At 44.1% G+C, this 13514-nt stretch overlaps 1 protein-coding gene and 1 pseudogene across 2 annotated transcripts in view; one reads left to right on the forward strand and one right to left on the reverse strand.

The window, feature by feature from the left end:
* LOC124789931 (opsin-2) overlaps positions 1-13514 on the forward strand; it is a 55562-nt gene that overhangs the window by 27267 nt on the left and 14781 nt on the right. For both annotated transcript variants that reach the window (XM_047257456.1, XM_047257455.1), the window contains exons 4-5: positions 2470-2600; positions 8210-8382. In XM_047257456.1, coding sequence (XP_047113412.1) covers positions 2470-2600; positions 8210-8382 — 304 coding nt within the window. The remainder of the gene's footprint in view (positions 1-2469; positions 2601-8209; positions 8383-13514) is intronic.
* Positions 850-967, reverse strand: LOC124790742 (annotated as a pseudogene).

Here is a 13514-nt window from a genome sequence, read left to right on the forward strand (position 1 = left end):
AAGAAAGCGGGAAATCTTATACAGCAAGAAGTGCAAGCTGTCTTGCATATAAATGCAAAAGGTAATATCTGTACTGCAACACTGATACTAAATTTTCTGTACTTTCATGTGTGTGTGTGTGTGTGTGTGTGTGTGTGTGTGTATATGTGTGTGTGTGTGTGTGTGTGTGTGTGTGTGTGTGTGTGTGTATGCACACATAAATTTGTATACATGTGTGTTTTTGCACACAATTAGACACAATAGTTACAAAGGACTTATATTTCATACAGTGTGGAAAGTTATTTGGATAAATAAAAGAACAAATGCTAAACTGCAATTGAATCAGGTAGAGACTTAGATTTGCAATTCATTGGTCCACGTTTCATGGCATGTTGACAAAACCGAACGAGCACACTTCCGAAGTAGCGCACACTTACATATACGTAAGACCGAGTATTATTGTACATACCTCTATGAAAGTAATAAGGAAGTCCAAGAATTTTTAGAGAAAGCACAGACGAACAAAAATAATCGCAGATAGCAGATGTGAACCACCTAATTCGTAATTATAACAAAGCTTGTGTCCACTACACTACAGATTTTTTTGCTAAAATCTGAAACGCCTCGAAGGTTTTAACGGCCAATATCTCATCAAAACCAAACTCCACCCGAAAAAGCCATGATGGCCCAACGGTACCGACAGACCGCTGTACAGTTCTCAGCCCACAGGCGTCACTGGATGCGGATATGGAGGGGCACGTGGTCAGCACACCGCTCTCCCGGTCGTATGCAGGTTTACGAGATCGGAGCCGCTACTTCTCAGTGAAGCAGCTCCTCAGTTTGCCTCACAAGGGCTGAGTGCACCCCGCTTGCCAACAGCGCTCGGCAGACCGGATGGTCACCCATCCAAGTGCTAGACCAGCCCAACAGCGCTTAACTTTGGTGCTCAGATGGGAACCGGCGTTACCACTGCGGCAAGGCCGTTGGCCAATAACTCATTAATTGACATTTAATTACGACAAAATCATACGAAGAACGACTCGTTTTTGAAAAACCTTCAGTGAGGCGTTGACTTGAAAGGGCATACGTTTATAACACGCAAGTTGCAATACAAGAACACCAGATACAAAAGTTCTTTAGTCACAAATATGATGTTTCCCGTGATTTTATTTCAACAAATTGCACACAAAAAATGACGAGTTTTAGAGAAATCCGCACTGTGGTGGTGCTTCGGAACAGCATGTAGTCCTAGTACGTAATTATACTACTGGCCATTAAAATTGCTACACCAAGAAGAAATGCATATGATAAACGGGTATTCATTGGACAAATATATCCTGTATCCAGAAAGGCCCGTACAGGACCTGCAACATGCGGTCGTGAAATATGCTCCTGAAGTGTAGGGTTTCGCAGGGATTGAATGAAGGGTAGAGCCACGGGTCGTAACACATCTGAAACGTAACGTCCAATGTTCAAAGTGCCGTTTTGCTACACGTGCATCCAGGTTCGTCGTTGAGTACACCATCTCAGGCGCTCCTGTCTGTGATGCGGCGTCAGGGGTAACCGCAGCCATGGTCTCCGAGCTGACAGTCCATGCTGCTGCAAACGTCGTCGAGCTGTTCGTGCAGATGGTTGTTGTCTTGCAAACGTCCCCATCTCTTGACTCAGGGATGGAGACGTGGCTGAACGATCCGTTCCAGCCATGCGGATAAGATGCCTGTCATCTCGACTGCTAGTGATACGAGGCCGTTGGGATCCAGCACGGCGTTCCGTATTACCCTCCTGAACCCACCGATTCCATATTCTGCTAACAGTCATTGGATCTCGAGCAACGCGAGCAGCAATGTCGCGATACGATAAAGCGCAATCGCTATAGGCTACGCATTTCTCCTCCTTACACGAGGCATCACAACAACGTTTCACCAGGTAACGCCGGTCAACTGCTGTTTGTGTATGAGAAATCGGTTGGAAACTTTCCTCATGTCAGCACGTTGTAGATGTCGCCACCGGCGCCAACCTTGTGTGAATGCTCTAAAAATAAATCATTTGCATATCACAGTATCTTCTTCCTGTCGGTTAAATTTCGCTTCTGTAGCACGTCATCTTCGTGGTGTAGCAATTTTAATGGCCAGTAGTGTTCTAACTCGAAACGCATCAAATACGTGCTTCATCCGCAAACTACGTAATTCAATATGATGTCTCCTAAGTTCTGTTCGTGACGTAGAAACCAATTTTGCATCTGATTGGCCACGTTTCTCTTCGAGAAGCAAAAACTCTCCTGGCCATAGTTTTCCACGCTTCGGAATGCTCTGGAACGGGAAATTCCACATGGTGATCACACAAAACTCGTTCAACTCCACGTCCAGGAACGCTTTCACGTCTCGTGTGAGGATAGGTACTGCAAAGTTTTCGATACCGCTGGAGCTGTACCTGCTGCTGTGCGTTTTGCTGTGGTACACGGTGTGTGTGTGTATGTGTGTCTGCCCTCAGGACCATCTCGTGCCCGATCGACGGACGACTGACGCAGGGCCAGGTGCTGGCGCTGATCGCCGGCACGTGGGTCTGGACGCTGCCCTTCACGCTGATGCCGCTACTCCGCATCTGGAGCAGGTTCACCGCGGGTAAGGGCATCCCTCCTGCCTAACGGGCAGCTCCGGCCAGTGTTCACGTCGCGGACTGCAGAAGATACGAGGGCTGTTCAGAAAGTAAGGTCCCATGGATAGCGAAATGAAAACCACAGTGAAAGTCAAAAAATTTTTATTCGAAACAATCAGCCACACCTTTCACCTACCTCTCTAAATAGCCGCCGCTCCGACTTAGACATTTGTCGTGGCGTTGTACAAACTTTCCAGCACCCTCAGAAAGCAGCCACCTGTGCTTTCTGCCAATTCTGTACGCTGGTCTACTTCTCATTGTTTGTGCCAAAATGTCTTCGTAGCCAGTGGTTCATGTGAGCAGAGATGAACAACTGAGGGAGACAGTTAAGGGCTGTATATGCGGGTGATCCCATCAGAAACGCTGCAGGAGCGTCTTCATTGCCCCTGCATAATATGGGTGAGAAAGAGGAAAGTTGAGAAGAAAGAAACGCATGACATTTGCGTTATGTGGGCTGCATAGCTTCAGGCGAAATCTCTTACATACTGGGTGATCAAAAAGTCAGTCTACATTTGAAAACTGAATAAATCACGGAATAATGTAGATAGAGTGGTACAAATTGACACACATGCTTGGAATGACATGGGGTTTTATTAGAATAATAAAAAAAAAAATACAAAAGTTCAAAAAATGTCCGACTGATGGCGCTTCATGTGATCAGAATAGCAATAATTAGCATAACAAAGTAAGACAAAGCAAAGATGATGTTCTTTACAGGAAATGCTCAATATGTCCACCGTCATTCCTCAACAATAGCTGTAGTCGAGGAATAATGTTGTGAACAGCACGGTAAAGCATGTCCGGAGTTATGGTGAGGCATTAGCGTCGCATATTGTCTTTCAGCATCCCTGGAGATGTCGGTCGATCACGATACACTTGCGACTTAAGGTAACCCCAAAGTCAATAATCGCGCGGACTGAGGTCTGGGGACCTGGGAGGCCAAGCATGACGAAAGTGGCGGCTGAGCACACGATCATCACCAAACGACGCGCGCAAGAGATCTTTCACGCGTCTAGCAATATGGGGTCCTGCATAAACGTTGTACGTTCCAGCAGGTGTTTATCAGCCAGGCTGGGGATGATGCGATTCTGTAACATATCGGCGTACCTCTCACCTGTCACGGTAGCAGTTTTGCTGTCCAGCGCCATCTGTCGGACATTTGTGAACTTTGTTTTTTTTGTTCTAATAAAACTCCATGTCATTCCAAGCATGTCTGTCAATTTTTACCTCTCTATCTACAATATTCCGTGGTTTATTAAGTTTTCAAATTTATACTGACTTTTTGATCACCAGGTACTTGGCGGGAGACACTGTTGTTTTAGGCATTTCTACGTGATCGCTTTGCACTATGAACTGAAAAGAGCGGCGTAAAGCGTTCGACAGGCGCACTAAAGACACTGCCCAACACATGTGTGCAAAGATCCATCGGATTTTTACAGTGGTTTCCACTTTGCACCTAATCGGAGCCTACTTTCCGAACACGCCTCGTATCTCTCCCTAGCACTGATGCTGTATGCTCTTGCTTCAGTGACGCTGCCTTACACTTTCCTGTCCTGATCGTGGCCGAGACATCAACTTCCTCTCACTTATCTCTGTGAATGTGATTAAGCTACTAACAGAAACCAAGGGCAGGTGGGTAAATAAAAAACCTGCATAAATGAGAAAGCATCTGAATCGGCAGACTGAACAGACTAAATCGATAGATATTTTGGTGTTAAAGTAAAATTCAAACGTAATTCGTGAGACTATCAAGTACGATATCTAAAGTTAAATTTATGTGAGAAGTATTACAGCCATTTAAAATAATAACAGGTGTTAGACAAGGGGAAGGCTTATGACCTGTACTGCGTTTCAGAAAAAATTGTAAGTATCTGGAATTTGGAGCTAAAAAATCACAAAATTGTACCAATAATTCTGGAAAGGGAGACAAATGAAAGTAAGGTAAAATACCTGTCTTTTGCAGGAGATTTCGCAATGCCTTTAGAAAATCTGACAGAAGCAGTTACTCAAATAAGTTTTCTGGAAAAAATTACGAGTAGAACCTATACCAAAGAAATGCACAAAAGTATATGGAAACACAAGTAGGCAAAATAGAACGAGTTAGTAAATTTAAATATCGTGGGCGAAATTATACAGCAGAATGGACTAGAAAAAGAGTTAATGAAATTGAAACAGCATGTGGTTCGCCAAAAAATATATCTACAACAAGAAAAGCAAGCCTAGGAAAACTAAATTAAAACACTGTAGCACAGTGGTAAGACCAGAAGTTTGTGACTACGTGAATGCTCAACGGTGAACTCTAAGCTGGACAGAACAGAGGTACTTGAAAGACGGATTATTAGAAAAAGATGGGTGTAACACAAACTACAGATAGTTGGAAAATGAGAAGTAACGAGGGAATCTATGAAAATATTGCGACAGTATCAGAAGTAACAACACAGTGAAGATGAATCTTCTTTGGACACATCTACTATATGAATGCGAATAGGCTAATGAAACGTTTCTCTGGAAAAATAAATCGACACAGGCATATATTACAGAAATAAGAACATAACTAGAAAGAAAGAGTATGAAAGAACAGTAAATAACAGAAACAAAGGTGATTCATGCAATGGTTTAGAAATGACGTACTTGCAACAATTCATTGCAGATGTAGACCGGTTGCACGTGTAACGCTTGTTGCAAGAGATGGCATTAATTTAAACAGCTTGTAGCTGGTTTGCGGCTGACAAAAGAAAAAAAGAAAGAGGTAAGAAAAATGAGGCGCAGATAAAGGAAGCTCGTGTTTTGGATAGTGGCTTAGCCAACGGCGACAGCGGTCTGCTTTTAAACGCGACCGCTTGCGGTACAAACTGTAGCTTAAACGCCTCGCTAATGGCGCCTTACTCTCCGTAATTACCTAGTGTTATCAGGTAGTGGAAGGTTGCAACTGGAGGTAATGCTGCCTGTCAACGAAGCAATGTCGCGTGTAATTTTCAGACTGTGCCCGAACTTTATCGGCAAAATTTCGAGGACTGTTCAGCGATATTTTCTGAGTATTTTAACAATAAGGGACCTGTGACCTCCGGTAGCTCGTGATAGAGTAAATTTAATTTGATTTGTTACCCTGACTTACCTTCGTATCTTTACTGGAGTGAAAAATATTTCACAACAGTGCAAATGTTGTGGGTGTGCCATGGGTGTGTTGTTTGGAAACAAACTTGTTCCTTTCATTCACAACAAAGTGTGGACAGTCTAACTTGGCAGTCAGCCGCGATTGTAAACAAACGAGAACTTAGACCGCCTGAGGGGATAGGAGTGGTGCGAGGGAAACAAACAGGGAGTACTTTTGTACTTTTGCGTCTCCACACAGGCGCCTTCGAAGAACTAGGTCCTTCTATGTTAGAGCGAGATATTGCAGGCCCCTTCACAGATACGAAGATAATTCGGTTGACAAACGCACCACGGTTCCCTTATAGCAAAATACTCGGGAAATATCCCTGAACAACCACCAAAATTTTATCAGAGGCGTTCCCTGAGATGAAGAGGGGAGAACAGGAGAAGGAGTTGTGGCGGGCCGCGTCGAACCTGCCAGAAGACTGATGTCAAAAAAAGTTCTGAGAGTATGAGCGAACTTTTATTGTAACGAGTAGGTTAGCGTAGGTTTCCAAGCTTTCTAGATGGATCAGTGCATGGCACTCGCGTCTGTCGCCCTATAACTTGTTATAGCTTGCAGCAGTAAGCCTCAGCCACTACTTGAAGCTGTCGAGCGTTTATCTCATGGAAATAGGGAAGGATGAACAAAACGTGATGTGCCGGCAGATTCGCGAGCCCAATACTGAAGCAGATCAATGACAACAACTTCCGCCTGTCGCAACTTGCAGACCGCGGGCGAAGGACGAAACAAAAGAAATTTTCCCTTTCTCTTAGTATTTAGAATTATTACAAACAAATCAGTTATCGAGTACGACTTACTCTGCATCTACATCTACACCCCGAAAGCCATCCTGCAGTGTATGGCGAAGGGCACTTTGTGTATCAGTATTACTTCCCTCTCTTGGTGTTCCAGTCGTTTATGGTTCACGGGAAGAACGGCTGCCGGTAACCCTTCGTGTGGGCTCGAAGCTCTTTAATTTTATCTTCATTGTCTTTACGCTAGATATACGTAAGGTGAAGCAATGTAATTGTTGACTCTTCTGGAAATGTAGGCTCTCGGAACCAAGAGCAGTCTATAACGGGATGCAGAACGCCTCACTTGCAGTGTCTGCCAATGGAGTTGGCTGAGCATTCCTATAACGATTTCGCGCTTGCTAAATGAACCTGTAACGGAACGTGCTGCTCTTCTTTGTACCTTCTCCGTTTCATCTATGAGTCTTACCTGGTACGGATCCCATACTGACGAGAGGTAGCTAGTGGTCGAGAGAGGTTTTTGTAAGCTACTTCCCTTGTTGATGGACTACATTCCCTGAGGTTTCTTCCAACGAATCTTCTAATGAATCGCCTTACTAGCGATTAATTTTACGTGGTCTCTCCACTCCAAAGAGCTCCGTACGCATTTTCCCAGGTATTTTATGGAAGAAACTGCTTCCAGTGATTGGTCTGCAATTTTGTAATCATACAGTAAAAGGTCTTTAAATGTATTCGCAATTGCGAATAAGGACAACCAGCTGTAGAATGAAATGGTGACAATGAAACTTTGTGGCGGGCTGGGACTCGATCCGGATTTCTTCTCTCAAGCAGTCGCTTTACCATTAGGCTACCCGAGCACGACTCACGGCAACAGCCAAATTTCCATATGTCGACTCACATATCTATTATGTATATTCCCGTACAGGTCGTCACGGGGTCCCAGGTTCGATTCCCGGCCGTGTTGGCGATTTTCTCCGCCCGGGGACTGGGTGTTTGTGTTGCCCCCATCATTTCATCATCACTCATGAAAGTGGCGAGAGTGGACTGAATAATGACCAGGAATGTGTAGTTTGAGTCCGGCCGTGAGTCGTGCACGGATAGCCAAATGCTAAGGCGACCGCTCCTAATAACAGCCGGCATAGTAGCTCAGCGTGTTCGGTCAGAGGGCTAGTTGCCCTCTGTACTTAAAAAGCTGAGGGAACGGGTCAACGATGAACTTAAACAGGTGTCATGGAACGTCCGCCCCGAGCAAATGCAACCAACAATAGCGAACAAAATGAGATCAGCAAAATAAATAAATGGTAAAGCGACCGCTCGCGATAAGCGAGAAATCCGGGTTCGATTCCCGCTCTGGTACAAATTTTTACTGTCGTCATTGCATTCTACAGCTGATGGTTGTCCGTATTCGCAATTACGAATTCATTTAATGCATTTCACAGAGGCTGCAGTCGCCACAACTTTGCAGCGTAATCAGAATAACACTGCAATATACTAAAGGGTCTGTCTGTCTACGTATTCGCAATGCGTTACATTTGTTTATTTTGAGGCTCAGTTGCCACGTCTTGCGCCAAGCGTCGATCCTGTGCAGGTCTTCCTTCATTTCGCTGGAAACTCTGATGTTTCATTCGAATTTGTGTGGAAAGTGTTAAGGTAAACGGTGAGTGAGAGATGCTGTGGGTTCTTTCAGAGGGCTTCCTGACGACGTGTTCGTTCGACTACCTGACCGACGACGAGGACACCAAGGTGTTCGTGGGCTGCATCTTCGCGTGGTCCTACGCATTCCCACTGTTCCTCATCTGCTGCTTCTACTACCGCCTCATCGGAGCCGTCCGGGAGCACGAGAAGATGCTGCGCGACCAGGTGAGTCGCCGCTGTGTGTCCACTGTAGTGGAAGTTCTCACAGGCAACTACGTCATCTTCAGACAATAAGCACTCCGTCCAAAAACATACGCCATGCACTTATCACGCCAGTACCGTTAGCACCGCCTCTACTCTTGACATAGAATAGTGCAGTGTCTGCATTTGACACTGTATATTTTACGTTCCGCTGGGACCACAACATAGTATACACCAGTGTAAGACACAGTGAAAATGAATGCTTAAGAACTAGCCACAACAAGTCAATATTTTTTTTAAAAATATCTTACACGACAGGCCTCTTTCGGCTTATCGTAATTGTCGAGTGACTCTAGTTAGATATTTGTAAACATCGTAGTAAAGAACTGTCAAAACTGAACTATCGAAATACCCGACAAAAATGTATTTTTACCTTCCGTAACTACAAAATGTAATATATTTACCAAGATATAACAGAAAGAATTACTACGTATGCAATATGGTCCTCACTTTCAACGAGACGTCACTTGAAAATGACAATAAACCAAAACAGGCGTGTCGTGTAAAATATTTTTAAAAAAATATTACCTTATTGCAGCTAACTTTGGAGCATTTATTTTCATTATGTACTGTCTTTTAAATGCAGAGGACAGAGTGGATAGGTGGAAAGAGTACAACGAAGCCTCTATGAGGGGGGAAGATTTATCTGATGTGATGAAAGAAACAGGAGTCGATTTAGAAGAGACAGAGGATCCAGTATTAGAATTTAAGAGAGCTTTGGAGGACTTAGGATTAATTGAGGCAGAACGGATAGATAACATTCCATCAGAATTTCTAAAACCGTTGGAGGAAGTTGCAATAAAAGGGCCGTTCACGTTGGTGTGTGGAATGTATGAGTCTCGCGACATACCATCTGACTTTCGGAAAAGTAACATCCACACAATTCCGCAGACTACAAGAGCTGACAAGTGCGAGGATTACCTCACATTCAGCTTAACAGCTCATGAATCCGAGTTGCCGACAAGAATAATGTATAGAAGAATGTAAAATAAAATTGAGGACGTGTTTGATGACGATCCGTTTGGCTTCAGGAAAGGTAAAAGCACTGGAGAGGCTATTCTGACGTTGCTGTTATGGAAGCAAGAGTAAAGGAAAATCAAGACACGTTCATAGGACTTCTTGACCTGGAGAAAGCATTCCATAATGTAAAATGATCCAAGATATTCGAAATTCTGAGAAAAACAGGGGTAAGCTGTAGGGAGAAAGGGTAATATACAATATGTACAGGAGCCAACGGGGAATAATAAGAGTGGACGACCAAGATCCAAGTGTTCGGATTAAAAAAGATGTAAGACAGGGATGTAGTCTTTCGCCCCCACTGTTCAATCTGTACATCGAAGTTGCAGTGATGGAAATAAAAGAAAAGTTCAGGACTGGGATTAAAATTCAAGATGAAAGGATATCAATGATAAGATTCGCTGATGACATTGCTATCCTGAGAGAAAGTGGAGAAGGATTACATGATCCGCTGAATGGAATGGACAGTCTAATGAGTACAGAATATGGATTGAGAGTAAATAGAAGAAAGACAAAAGTAATGAGAAGTAGCAGAAATGAGAACAGCGAGAAGCTTAACTTTACGACTGATGGTCACGAAGTAAACGAAGTTAAGGAATTATGCTACCTAGGCAGCAAAATAACCAATGACAGGCTGAGTAAGATAGACATAAGAAGCAGACTAGCACTGGTATTCGCGGCCAAGACAAGTCCACTAGTATCTAACATAGGCCATAATTTGAGGATGAAACTTCTGAGAATGTACGTTTGAAGCGCAGCATTGTATGGTGGTGAAACATGGACTGTGGGAAAACGGGAACAGAAGAGAAGTATTTGGGATGTGGTGATACAGCCGAGTGTTGAAAATTAGGTGGAATGATAAGGTAAGGAACGAGGAGGTTCTACCCAGAACCGGAGAGGAAAGAAATATGTGGAAAAGACTGATGAGGAGAAGGGTCAGGATGATAGGACAACTGTTAAGACACCAGGGAATGACTTCCATGGTTCTAGAGGGATCTGTGGAGGGCAAAAACTGTAGAGGAAGGCAGAGATTGGAATACATCCAGCAATTAATTGAGGATGCAGGTTGCAAGTGCTACTCTGAGATGAAGATGTTGGCACAGGAGGGGAATTCGTGGCGGATCGCTTCAAATCAGTCAGAAGACTGATGGAAAAAAAAAAAGAGAGACCAGTCTTTGTAGTGTTCCCTTGCTGTCAACAAGGATGCTAAGGAGTTCTGGTATTGCGTTCCATTCCTTCGCCAGTGCCGTTGACTCAAAACTACTGGGTGGTCATTGGTGCATGTGGAAGTGTTCCAGTAAGTCTCCTCAACGCATCCCACATATTGTCGATGTGATTTAAGTCGGGGAATGGTCAAACCACGTCATCCGCCGAATATTCTCTTGTTCGATGAGCTCTTCCACTTACGCTGTTCGGTGCGGTCGTGTATTACCATCCATAAAAATGACGTCACGGTCGAAAGCACCCACGAAAAGATGGGCATGGGGTAGGAGTACTGTGTCAGAATAACACTGATCAGTGAGTGTACTGTTTTCAAAGATTTGTCGTGGCGCTGAGAGCATGGCGACTGAACTAACGAGGAGTAGGATACGTGCTCTTTTCGGATGGGAGCAGATTCCGCCTGGGTAGTGATTATTGATGTGCTCTCATATGGTGAGAGGAGACAACACGTAATGGACACTATCTTGTCGAACATGACTGTTCTGGTGGTCCAGGTGTGACGGTGTTGGGAGGCATAATGTTGCGTGGATGCACTGACCAACAAATCTTTGAACGCAGTTCATTCACTGCTCAACATTGTTGTCACACTGCACTCCTTTCCCATGAGTGTCTTTTCGAGGGTGCATTCGGCCCTGACTTCCTTTTTGTGGATGACAACATACGATCGCACTGAAGAGCGCAGGTCGAGGAGCTCTTGGAACGAGAGGATATTCGGCGAATGGGCAGAACTGCGAAGTCCCCCGACCTAAATCCCACCTAGCACATGTGGGTAGACGTACTGCAGCCCATACAGAAGCACCAACGACCATCCAACAGTTCTCAGACTCGTTGGTGGAGGATTGTAACTACCTACCACAAGAACTCTTTAGCAATCTAGTGACCAGCATGAAAGATCGATGTAGTCACTGCTGTCCATGGTGATCACATAGCCTATTTTAAGAACCATGTCCCACCGGCTGTAATGTCCGGGGGATCATCACGAATAGCGGTGACTTCAGTATACTTGTTGTCATTGAATAAAAGATCGTTTTCATCTGTACTACACTGTAGTAGGTGTTTCTACGTACGGTCCAAGGTTTCATCGATCTGTGTTACTGGGCAGTCACACGCCATGCAAAAGTTACGTTCGACATTGAAATTTTTGCAAGAGTGTACATTAATAAACGGCTGAAACTGTCACACAGCCCCAGTTCCCAGTTGTAGTTCAACATTTACATCACTATTCTGCAATTGACACTAAAGTGCTTGCAGGAGGGTTCTTCGAACCACCTTCGCACTGTTTGTCTACTGTTTCGCTCCCTAACAGCGCGTGGGACAAATTAACACTTAAATCTTTCTGTACGAGCTCTGATTTCCTGTGTTCTATTACGGCGATAGTTTCTCCTCATGTGTGCTGTTAACAGTGGAATACGAGGGCTATTCGGAAAGTGAGGAACGATCGGTCGCGAAATGGAAACCACTGTGAAAATCCGACGAGGTGCCTAGGACAACAATGTCTCCGGCCAAGTAGGAGGGCCCGCTGAGAGGCTTCGCCTTAATGAATGCAGCCCACTTAACACAACTGCCACGCACTTCCTTCTTTATGGCAATTCTCAGCCACACTCTGTAGGGGCAGTGAAGACGCTCCTGCAGCCTTTTCGATGGGAAGTGTTCGATCACCCACTACACAGCCATAATTGGCTCGTCCTAAGTATCATCACATGAAACGCTGGATACGAAGACAACACTTGGGCGCAGGATATGTGCTATAGACCAGTGTAGAGAATTATTGGAAAGCACAGGTGGCTGCCCTCTATGACGATGGTGTTCGAAATCTGGTATAACGCTCCAACAAATGTCTAAGTCGGAGCGGCGACTGTGTAGAGAAGTACCTGGAAGGCGTAGCTAAATGTGCAAAGAAAACCGTTTTGATTTTCACTGTGGTTTCCATTTCGGGACCGGTCGTTCCTTACTTTCCGAACAACCCTCGTATTTTCACATTGATAGCAGAAAATTGGTGCTGAAACTTCGTGAAAAGATCTCGCCAACACCTTTTTTTTAATTACTGCCACCCCAAGTCGCTTATCATATCCGTGACAATTTCTCCAATATCTAAAGGCTTACAGGGGTAACAAAAATTTAATTTCATATATTTATTGACCGATTTTAAACTTTTAAAATGCTATCATAATCTACTCATTAAGAGGTGTAAACTTACATTATAGTTTTAGTACAATAAAACAACTATTTAAGTCAGAAACTGTGCGTAAGTCTTAACTAACAGCGAGAAAACTACCCAAACCGTACTCGTCCACGGTTTGATTATGAGAGCAGGTAACATCTTTTAACAAACTTTAAACTAATTTTAAACCTTTTCTTAACTTTTCCTCTCTTGCAACCCCACAAACAGCACTTTTGATTTTCACTTTTTAATAAGTGTGTGATCCGAAACCAATAAAACTAGTATGATTAGGGTTTTGCGTCTTCAACTCTTAAGGTTTTATACGCTTATCGCCGCATATTTAACACATTAACTCAGTTGTAACCAGACGTATGAAGCTGTTTTATACATAGCAGTTCGGGGGGATCGATTGTTAAAGATTTGTGGGGTGAGAGGGTGTTACTGGTACATATTGAATCTGCTTGCAATTTCTCAATGCGTTTCAGTGTTACGTTTTACATGTCACCGCTTCCCAACGCCTGACCCACTCGCATCGCTTAAATGTCGTCAGTAGAGGTCTGCACGTATAAAAGAAACGAGACCTGCACCCATATCGCATCTACATATGCCTTTTCCGATTCCGCAACTCTTTTTTATCCAGTTGTGCCCCGCATGCGCGGATATTAAACTACTGTACGCCACTGTAACCCGTCCGATA

Source organism: Schistocerca piceifrons, chromosome 3 (assembly GCF_021461385.2).
Source record: "Schistocerca piceifrons isolate TAMUIC-IGC-003096 chromosome 3, iqSchPice1.1, whole genome shotgun sequence".
NCBI classification, from domain to species: domain Eukaryota; kingdom Metazoa; phylum Arthropoda; class Insecta; order Orthoptera; family Acrididae; genus Schistocerca; species Schistocerca piceifrons.